This window comes from Amia ocellicauda, chromosome 14 (genome assembly GCF_036373705.1).
Source record: "Amia ocellicauda isolate fAmiCal2 chromosome 14, fAmiCal2.hap1, whole genome shotgun sequence".
NCBI lineage: Eukaryota > Metazoa > Chordata > Actinopteri > Amiiformes > Amiidae > Amia > Amia ocellicauda.
Genome location: NC_089863.1, coordinates 18,059,107 through 18,070,695, shown reverse-complemented (window position 1 = coordinate 18,070,695; position 11,589 = coordinate 18,059,107). Strand labels below are relative to the sequence as shown.

General features: G+C 44.3%; 1 protein-coding gene across 1 annotated transcript; it reads right to left on the bottom strand.

Annotated features, from left to right (window-relative positions):
• Window positions 1–3,049: 3,049 nt before the first annotated feature.
• cldni (claudin i) lies at window positions 3,050–9,863 on the bottom strand. The gene is made up of 3 exons (XM_066722010.1): window positions 9,670–9,863; window positions 5,257–5,386; window positions 3,050–4,776 (listed from the first exon to the last, which is right to left on the bottom strand). The coding sequence occupies exons 2-3, from the start codon at window positions 5,383–5,385 to the stop codon at window positions 4,276–4,278; spliced, it is 630 nt and encodes a 209-aa protein (XP_066578107.1). The 5' UTR covers window position 5,386; window positions 9,670–9,863; the 3' UTR covers window positions 3,050–4,275.
• Window positions 9,864–11,589: the final 1,726 nt, after the last annotated feature.

Genomic DNA, 11,589 nt, shown 5'->3' with positions numbered 1-11,589 from the left:
GGGACACCTAATGGCCGGAGACTACTACTACACAGAAAACAACTGCCTTTTTTAATATTGGAAAAAAGCAGAAAAAAATATTGCCCATTTGTCTCCCTCTTGTGTTTGCAATTACAATAACAGCCGTGGTGTTGTAACGTTGTCCACCCTGTGGCCAAACAACACAACTGCTTGCATAGTACAGGGTATGGTTCAGTACTGCTGCGCACTTGAAACTGAAACCTATTGCATTGCCTATTGTAAAGCAGTCGCTCATTTCCTAAAGAAACGATGCAGAAAATATTACTTGAGGCTCAGTAGAAATATCTACCAAAACTTAAAATTGTATTATTATTATTTTTTTTTCTTCTTGGCAGACACCCTTATCCAGGGCGACTTACAACATAAGTGCAAAAATACAGTAAAGTACAAGGCATCAATCATTACAAATTCAATTTAGCTAAACCATAGCAATTCAAAATAATACATTTTACAAATTACAATTTACACAAGTACAGTAAGTGAGGTCCTACATCCTGGACGGTGAAAGCTAAGTGCTGTCAAGATGTAGGGTTACAGACGAGGGCTAAGGGAAAGGGAGCAAAGAGGAAAACAATCAAGAACGCAAGAAGCATAATAAAACTGTGAAGTGCTATATAACGGGGATGGAGGACTAATATTACAAGTACTGTCAGAAAAGATGCGTCTTGAGTAAGCGCCGGAATGAGGTCAAGGACTCTGCTGTTTTGACTTTGGTGGGCAGGTCGTTCCACCATTTAGTGGCCAGGGATGAGAAGGAGCGGCTCTGGAGGAAGGAGAGTGGAAAATTGAGGACCAAATAACATTGGCCAAAATGGTTTAATAGAAGTATGCAAGAAAATATCAAGAGAAAGAAAATGTTGTATAGTGCATACAAAAGGGATGGAGACAAAACAAAATACAAAGAATATGTTGAACTGCAAAGAGATCTTAAGAAAGGGATCAGGAAAGCAAAGAGGGAAATAGAAAGAAACAGCTCTTGGAGCTAAAACTAATGCAAAGAGCTTTTTTTTCAATACTACAACAGCAAGAGTTGAAACAGATAAAGGGCAAAAATTGAAGTATCTTGGAAAACAAACAAGATGTGGCAAATGTTCTAAATGAGTATTTCACAGAGGTTTTTACAAAAGAAAAAACAGATGACATGCCACGGGTTGACAATCAGTCCAGTCAAACCCTAAGAGAGATCAGGATAAATGAGGAGGAGGTACTAAAGGGACTAGCAGAATTAAAAACAAAAAAATCACCTGGGCCAGATGGGATATTTCCAACAGTACTTAAAGAAATGAGGGAAATTATTTATAGGCCGCTAACTCAAATATTCCAAATGACACTTAGATCAGGGGATGTGCCAACTGACTGGAAGACAGCAAATGTCATACCAATCCACAAGAAAGGGGACAAAACTGAGCCAGGAAATTACAGACAATCAGTCTCACCTGCATCACCTGTAAAATGTTGTAAAAAATGAGTAGACAGAAAATAGAGGAGCATCTCAATGAAAACCATATTCTTGGAGATAGTCAACATGGGTTTTGAAAATACATGATCTGCCTCACTAATCTATTAGAGTTATTTGAACATGCAACTGCAGCTGTAGATCACGTGAAAGCATATGATATGATATACTTAGATTGTCAAAAAGCTTTTGATAAGGTTCCACACCAAAGACTGATCCTCAAATTGGGAGCTGTAGGCATTCAGGGTAATGTAAGTAGTTAGATTATGAACTGGTTGATGTCTAGGAAACAGAGGGTGTCGATTAGAGGAGTTGCTTCTAACTGGAGTGAGGTTGTTAGTGGAGTTCCACAGGGATCAGTATTAGGACCTTTGCTTTTTCTAATCTATATTAATGATCTGGACTCTGGGATAGTTAGCAAACATGACAAATTTGCTAGGTGGCTCAGCAGATACAATCTCGGCAGCACAGGCTATTCAAACGGACTTAGATAATATTCAGTTGTGGGTCGAAACCTGGCAGATGAAATTCAATGTGGACAAGTGCAAGGTATTACATGCAGGTAACAAAAATGTCCACTATAATTACACTATGGGAGGTACAGATCTAGATGAAGTAACGCATGAGAAAGACCTAGGAGTCTATGTGGACGCCTCACTTTCTCCAGCCAAACAATGTGGGGAAGCAATAAAAAAGGCAAACAGAAAGCTAGGGTATATTGTCAAAAGTGTAGAATTGAGAACAAGGGCAGTGATGTTCAGACTGTACAATGCACTAGTTAGAGCTCATCTGGATACTGTGTGCAGTTCTGGGCTCCACACTTCAAGAAAGATATCGCTGCTCTAGAGGCAGTTCAGAGGAGAGCAACCAGACTTATTCCAGGTCTGAAGGGAATGTCCTACTGAGAGACTGAGGGACCTGAACCTTTTCACCCTGGAACAGAGGAGACTACGTGGGGACTTGATCCAAGTCTTCAAAATCATGAAGGGCATTGACCACATCAAACCAGAGGAGCTTTTCCAGATCAGCAGGGACACACGCACCCGGGACACAAATGGAAATTCGGCTTCAAGGCAATCAAGACAGAAAACAGGAGACACTTCTTCACACAGAGAGGCGTCACAATCTGGAACAAACTCTCCAGCGATGTGGCTGTAGCTGAAAATTTGGGAACATTTAACAATAGACTGGATAGGATCCTTGAATCATTCAGTTATTAATGGACACAAATGAGCACAATGCGTTGAATGGCCTCCTCTCGTTTGTACACTTTCTCATGTTCTAAGCCTGTCTCTAGTTTTTCAATGACTAACCTGTTGTGTTGATTTTCTAATTATTGAAAACAAACTACACCCAATACATTGTGTAACATTGTGCAATCCATTACATGTTTATAATGATAGATGAGGGAGGGGTGGGGAGAAAAGGATGAAGGGATGGAGAAAGAGGGAGGGATGGAGAGGGAGAAGATGAAGTTAGAAAGAGGTGAAGGGAGGGAGAAATAGGCTTGCAGACAGAGAGAGAGTGATGAAGAGAGAAAGACACTCAGACAGACAAATCAACAGAGCTTAATTTAATGTAGGAAATTATGTTTTATTAGTATAGTCTTTGTTTATTATGTATAACAAGAGATGAACATAAAGACTATGCATTACATTGCAATAGTAACCACACAAACTGTTTATAATGACACCAGTCTGTGTGAGGAATGAAATGTAGGACCATAGATATTACTTCAGCAGACAGAACAACAGCCCAGTCCCACCTATAAAATTGTACATTCTCTCTCTCCCTTTCATTCATTTTCTCTCACTTTCTCTCCCACACACACTCTTTCACTCTTCCCTGCTCTGTGTCTTGTCGGATGGAGTCTGTCTAATGCTGAAGGAATCTCTGCCTCCCCTCTCCTTCTCCCTCTCCCACCCCCCCATCTCTTTTCCTATAGAGCAGGGGTTTTCAATCCGGTCCTGGAGTATCCCCTGCGCTGCTGGTTTTTGTTCCACCTGAGGTCTTAATTGCTTAATTGCACCCTTTATTGACCTAACAAAGCAATATACCATTCAATTAAGTAATTAAGACCTAGGTTGGAACAAAAACCAGCAGGGCAGGGGATACTCCAGGACCAGTTTGAAAACCCTTGCTATAGAGCATACCCGTTAGTGAAGGATTCTGATACCCCCCCACCTCTGTTCTACAGTGTGTGCTCACAGTGGGACAAGTAGCAGGAGCTGTAGACCCTGTCTGTGCTGAAATGTCTAAGGACTCTATAAAATACTAGAATCATTGAATATACTGGACCATAGGAACTGACCAGATCACATTCTCACACACACACACACACACACACACACACACACACACACACACACACACACACACAAACATATTTGTCCACACTGACTTGAAATATTGGAGAAGCAAAGAACATAAATCAATCCCTCCCTCTCTCTCTCACTCTCTCTCTCTTCCACTGTCCCTCACTCCATGTCATCCCCATGTTCAATAACCAGATCCTGAACTTAAAAAAAACACTCCCTCCCTCCCCTCAATTAGTAGAATTCCTTAGCAGAATTAAAAGTAGCCCTGAGTCTAACAATGTGATTGGTTATACAGTATTGACCCACACCTTTGCCCCTGTACAAGAGTTCTCTCTCTCTCTCTCTCTCTCTCTCTCTCTCTCTCTCTCTCTCTCTCTCTCTCTCTCTTTTCCCTTTCTCCCTTTTCCCTGAGAACTACAAGCAGAAATATTTACAAAGACCAACTCCCTCTCTCTCCCCATCTCTCTCTCCCTGCTCCACCTACACATAATTCTTACTAGGTGGCGCTGAGCTGTTGGCATAATACTTGGCTGCCCCGCCCCCACCACCCCCCCCCCTTAGGCCATTAAAGCAGCACAGAAGCCCCCCTGCCAGCAGCAGCAAGGCCCCCCCAGCCCAGCCAATGAAGATACAGGGTCCCAGCTCCTTCTTGTTCTGGTTGAGCTGGTTGTTGAAGTCCTTGATGACTGTGTTGGCGGACCAGCTGACCGGGATGAAGAGCAGGAGGCCGGCCAGCAGCAGCCCCACGGCGGCCACCAGCCTGATCTTGGGCTTGGCCGACTCGTTCTGTACGCAGGTGGTGAAGTTGGCGCCAGTGAACAGGATCAGCAGGGACAGGCCGCAGAGCATGCAGCTGATCATGACCATGGCGCGGGCGGCCTGCAGGTCCGGCGCCAGGGCCAGCAAGCTGTCGTAGCTCTTGCACTGCTGCTGGCCAGTGCTCTGGCCCACGCAGGACATCCACAGGCCCTCATAGTTGTACTAGGGTGAAGGGGGGAGAGGGGATGGTTAGTGTGGAGGTCTGCGTGGCAGTGGGAGTGGCCAGTATGTTTGAAGGGGTCAGTGTCAGTACGAATGGTCAGTGTGGTTGTCATTATGGGGGTCTTTAGGAGTGTCTAGTGTGTCAGTAGGAGTGGTCAGTGTGGTGTTCAATGCAGGGGTCAGTAAGATTGGTCAGTGTGTCAGTAGGAGTGTCCAGTGTGTCAGTAGGAATGGTCAGTGTGTCAGTAGGAGTGTCCAGTGTGTCAGTAGAAGTGTCCAGTGTGTCAGTAGAAGTGTCCAGTGTGTCAGTTGGAGTGTCCAGTGTGTCAGTAGAAGTGTCCAGTGTGTCATTTGGAGTGTCCAGTGTGTCAGTAGGAATGGTCAGTGTGGTGTTCAATGCGGGGGTCAGGGGGAGTGGCCAGTGTGTTCAGTTCAGTGGTGGTCAGTGATCGTCAGTGTGGTCAGTGCTGTAGTTGGTACCTGTGCGGTGACGATGTTCTGTCCAACAAAAGCTGACTGCTTCCACAGGGGCACAGCGCAGCACACCACCGCCGCCACCAGGCCCAGAAGCCCTAGGGCCACCGATAGCATCTGGATTGCAGAGCCCATCCTGAGAGAGAGAGACAGGTGGTGGTTAATACAGTACAGACACACAGGGTGTTATGTCTAGAGTGACTATTATGTGACCCGAGACAGGAAGATGAGTCAGTAAGCAATATAATTTGCTTGGTAGCATTTGCAATAAATGCCACATTACTTTGAACATCAATATTTTGATGCTGGGTTGTGTTAGATTTGTGTTTTATATGTAATTTTAATTCTTACATTCTACCCTTTAGGGAGATATATCTCCAATTTTTGAGATTTGTTTTGTAGTCCTTTGTCACACATTATTTGCCCAGGGATATAGACAAATTAACATGCTACAATTGTGTGTTTTTCTGCTTGTCCTCACAACTTTGTTTGACCTGGAATGCACTAAGACAGGGATGTGTGTGAGAGAGAGAGAGAGAGAAAAAGAGAGGTGGGGGGGCATAGGTGTGTAAGTGTGCAGGGTACAGATGTATATATGTGAATGAGAGAGAGCGTAGCGGTGTGTGTGTGTAGAATGCTGCAGTTGCGGGGCCTGTATTGACATGCCTGACTGACTCACATGGATTCTCAGAGAGAGAGAGAGAGAGGGAGAGATAAAAAGAGGAATTTTGAGGATTGTGACAGAGAGAGAGAGAGAGAAAGAGGGAGGGAGAGGCTTGAGGGCACATATTCCAAAATCTTTGAAAACTCAAGGATTGTATCAATAAGAGCACAGGCAACAATGACACACACAGACAGACAGACAGACACACACACACCTGCAGAGACATACTCCCACACACAGGCAGACACACACACAGATACACACTCTCAATCACACACCCACAGACACACACAAACAGCTGCACATACACAGTCACAAAAATATTTTTAATTAATTCATATTCTTAATCATTTTTTCTAAACTGTATATTCGACTTGTTTTCGCATTCTTGCCCCCGTGTTTGTGGACTGGACTCGGCGGGCAGGGCTGCCCCGGGGGTGACTCACTCAGCAGGTGTGCTAATCCAGCCCAGGGGGCGGGGGGGAGGTGGGCGGCCAGGCAGGAAAGAGCGCGCCATGGAGACGCATAAACCTAGTCTGGAACAATAGCGCAATGCCTCGACTATAGTTACTGACCAAGACGGTGTGGCAACACTTATCTGCTTGCTGCAGGAGATGTTGTAACATAACGGGATCAAGTTACAAGTATTGTTACTACTGTTATTGGTATCAGTTAAATGAAGTTTTCTATTAAGTAATGGCGAGTGTGGTCTGACCACTGACCACTTGCAAATCGCTGTGTGACACAAGAGGGGCTGTAGCGACACTGCAGTGAGCTCTGTGTGTTGGCAGAGAGCAGCAGATATGAATCAAGGGCTCTGCACCCATTCCTAGTTCCTGAGTCTTTTTTTATGGGAATAAAACACCAAAAGGATGTTAGCATCCAGTCACATTGGAAACAGTTATCCCTGAGAGAGAAACAGAGATGGGCAGACTGGAAGAGAGAGATGGAGAGACAGGAAGAGAAAGAGAGAGAGAGAAGGAGATGGAGAAATAGGCAGCGAGAGTGGGCGTAAAGAAATGAGTGACAAAACCACTGCTGTTTGTTGTAATTGACTCTGAGTCACCAGGATTCATCAACAGGGGGCTTAAGGAGGCTTTGGTACTAACAATGGCCACACATCAGTTAACTAGCCTTAATCCTAGAGAGCTACAGTACAGCAATGGTCTCATGCTTTATAGGTGTGTAGAAATCAGGGGCTGATCATTTTCTTGGGACTTATGAAGTCAATAACCTGATGCATTAATGAAATTGAGATCTAGGTTGTCACTGGGGCCCCTGTACTGTATATATACACCTGGAGTACAGACACCGACTGAGCCCTGTACTGTATATATACACCTGGAGTACAGACACTGACTGAGCCCTGTACTGTATATATACACCTGGAGTACAGACACTGACTGAGCCCTGTACTGTATATATACACCTGGAGTACAGACACTGACTGAGCCCTGTACTGTACTGTATATATACACCTGGAGTACAGTCACTGACTGAGCCCTGTACTGTATATATACACCTGGAGTACAGACACTGACTGAGCCCAGTACTGTATATATACACCTGGAGTACAGACACTGACTGAGCCCTGTACTGTATATATACACCTGGAGTACAGACACTGACTGAGCCCTGTACTGTACTGTATATATACACCTGGAGTACAGTCACTGACTGAGCCCTGTACTGTATATATACACCTGGAGTACAGACACTGACTGAGCCCTGTACTGTACTGTATATATACACCTGGAGTACAGACACTGACTGAGCCCTGTACTGTACTGTATATATACACCTGGAGTACAGACACTGACTGAGCCCTGTACTGTACTGTATATATACACCTGGAGTACAGACACTGACTGAGCCCTGTACTGTATACATACACCTGGAGTACAGACACTGACTGAGCCCTGTACTGTATATATACACCTGGAGTACAGACACTGACTGAGCCCTGTACTGTACTGTATATATACACCTGGAGTACAGACACTGACTGAACCCTGTACTGTACTGTATATATACACCTGGAGTACAGACACTGACTGAGCCCTGTACTGTATATATACACCTGGAGTACAGACACTTACTGAGCCCTGTACTGTACTGTATATATACACCTGGAGTACAGACACTGACTGAGCCCTGTACTGTATATATACACCTGGAGTACAGACACTGACTGAGCCCTGTACTGTACTGTATATATACACCTGGAGTACAGACACTGACTGAGCTCTGTACTGTATATATACACCTGGAGTACAGACACTGACTGAGCCCTGTACTGTACTGTATATATACACCTGGAGTACAGACACTGACTGAGCCCTGTACTGTATATATACACCTGGAGTACAGACACCGACTGAGCCCTGTACTGTATATAAACACCTGGAGTACAGACACTGACTGAGCCCTGTACTGTATATATACACCTGGAGTACAGACACTGACTGAGCCCTGTACTGTATATATACACCTGGAGTACAGACACTGACTGAGCCCTGTACTGTACTGTATATATACACCTGGAGTACAGACACTGACTGAGCCCTGTACTGTATATATACACCTGGAGTACAGACACTGACTGAGCCCTGTACTGTATATATACACCTGGAGTACAGACACTGACTGAGCCCTGTACTGTATATATACACCTGGAGTACAGACACTGACTGAGTCCTGTACTGTACTATATATATACACCTGGAGTACAGACACTGACTGAGCCCTGTACTGTATATATACACCTGGAGTACAGACACTGACTGAGCCCTGTACTGTATATATACACCTGGAGTACAGACACTGACTGAGCCCTGTACTGTATATATACACCTGGAGTACAGACACTGACTGAGCCCTGTACTGTATATATACACCTGGAGTACAGACACTGACTGAGCCCTGTACTGTACTGTATATATACACCTGGAGTACAGACACTGACTGAGCCCTGTACTGTATATATACACCTGGAGTACAGACACTGACTGAGCCCTGTACTGTATATATACACCTGGAGTACAGACACTGACTGAGCCCTGTACTGTATATATACACCTGGAGTACAGACACTGACTGAGCCCTGTACTGTATATATACACCTGGAGTACAGACACTGACTGAGCCCTGTACTGTATATATACACCTGGAGTACAGACACTGACTGAGCCCTGTACTGTACGGTATATATACACCTGGAGTACAGACACTGACTGAGCCCTGTACTGTATATATACACCTGGAGTACAGACACTGACTGAGCCCTGTACTGTATATATACACCTCTATATCAATAGAGTCACTATAGAGTCACTATATCAATTTACAACTCTTGAATCTCCTAGCTTTGCAAATCAATAAAAAGTGGAAAGAGAAAGAGCAACACATACAAATAAGGAACAGAAAAGAGAAATATGGGTAAAACAGAGAAATAGAAAGGGAGAGAGGGAGAGACAGCTAGGGATATCAGCCTGGGGAAAAGAGGGAGAGAGGGAAATATAGGGATTACAGACTGGGGAAGACAGGGAGACACTGACTGGAGCCACTATAACAGTATACACCTCTTGAATCTCCTGGCTTTGCAAGTCAATAAAAAGTGGAAAGAAAGAGAAAAACATACAAAGAGGGAAAAGAAAAGAGAAAGAGAGGGAAAACAGAAAGGGAGAGGAAAGAAAAAAACATGGAAAACAGACTGGGAAAGAGAGAGAGAGAGAGAGAGAGGAAATCCAATATACCTGGCTGATGTTTCCAGTCAGTCTTCTACCACAATAAAAAGGGTTCTCTCTGTGAGGTTGACCCCGTCTTCTTCTTCTTTGCTTCTCTTCTTCTCTCTCTTTCTCACTTGTGTCCGTGCAGTAGTCCTGTGTGTGTTGTCTGTTGTGCAGAGTGGTAGAGTGGTCTGTTTTCAAGAGGAATTCGGGACAGGGTGGGGCAGAGGTATGGAGAAAGAGAGGGAGGGAGAGAGAGATAGAGTGGGATGCTTTTGGGGAGAGCAGGACTGGACTTGTCCATCTCTCTCTCTCTCTCGTGCTCTGTTTATCTTTGTTTCTGTGTGTATGTGTTTTTCTTGGTTTCGGTCTGTCGGATTTCTGCCTCCCCCCATCTCTCCCCTTCCCGCTCTCTCTCTCTCTCTCTCTGTTAATTCAATTCTAATTCAAATGGTGCTTAATTGGCATAAAAACATTTGTAGTATTGCCAAAGCAATTACATATATTCACACATCAACAATAACAATAAATGTTACATCTATACACACCATGGACAGTCCATAACACAGGGAATATGATAGGGCAGTGAAAATACATGGACAGTAAGTTTTTATATAATACATACATATATATATATATATATATATATATAATACAAACATGCACATGTATATATGCTTAAATACACACACAGATGCATATATATATATCATGAGATTTGCCATATCTCTCTGCTGTTCTATGATTCCTGATCTCTCTCACACACTTTAAGGTTACTCCACTCCTGTACTGTAGCAAAGTGGACAAGTGTAGACAAAGCTAACGGGCTGATCTGATACACTGACTGACTGATAGACTAATTGGCACTGATTAGGTACTGCAGTGTCCAGTCAGTTAATGTGTCTATATACCCCACCCCCCCATGGGTCAGCATGCTTGGTCGTTGGGCTCTTAGTTGGCAGAAAGTCAACAGCGGAGCTAGAGAGAGGGGCATGAGGGTGTGAGTCACAGACTGACAACTCACACACTCTCATACGCGCTGTTCTATAATTACACACTACTGTCATTGCGATGTAGTAAGAAGGGAAAAGGAGAGGGAGGGAGAAAGAGGGAGGGACTGTATATTTGTGGCAAAATAAACAAACGATCTGGGCCCTATACTATACTATACTATAATATAGTCCACACAGCACTGGCTCCACTCTGGGCCCCTATACTATATTATACTATACTATAGTCCACACAGCACTTGCTTATACTTCAGTCCAGTCAGTCAGAGTCACAATCCAGTTTGCTGATGTCATAGTTGCCTCTCTCTCTCCTTCAGTACATTCCTTTAGACAGATGTGTCCCCTGATTGACTGATTAAGACATCACATGCGTCTTCAAATCAGGAGTCTTCTAGATGTCCACAGTGAGTGCAGTGAGTGTGCTATACCTACATGAAGAATGACAGAGAAAGAGAAAGAGTGAGTTGGCAGGGAGGGAGGATGCTTGGGTTCAGTGCGAGCCTGGTCTTGTCCGTCTCTCTCTTCCCCCTTTCTGTTTGTGTCTCTGTTTTGGGCACACGCTCGGTGGATTTGTCTCCCTGTCTTTCTCATTGCAGAGTGGTGGGGATTGTGAAACACAGAGAGGTAGGATAGTGAGGAATGGGAGTGGAAAATGCATGCAAGAGAGGGAGAGAGATTAGGAAAAAGAGAAAAAGACATTGAGAGATATGGAATGTGGATGTAACAAAACTATTGACCTAAATGATTTGCATCAGTAGGTACCCACCCTGACACACACACACACACAACCATACACCCAGACATCAATACTCTCTCACACTCACACTAACACTCTCCTAGGCAAATACTGTACTACTTTACTGAGCACAGGAGACTACGTCAATCTGGAGGTCCATCAGAGGGGCAAGGAGGAAGCCTTTAAGAACTGGCACATACA

What these genes read in the sequence shown, in the direction of transcription:
- cldni (XM_066722010.1), bottom strand. Translation starts at nt 5,385, where the DNA reads ATGGGCTCTGCAATCCAGATGCTATCGGTGGCCCTAGGGCTTCTGGGC. An exon ending in AGAACATCGTCACCGCACAG is followed by an intron (nt 4,777 to 5,256) that starts GTACCAACTACA and finishes CCTTCACCCTAG; the next exon opens with TACAACTATGAGGGCCTGTG.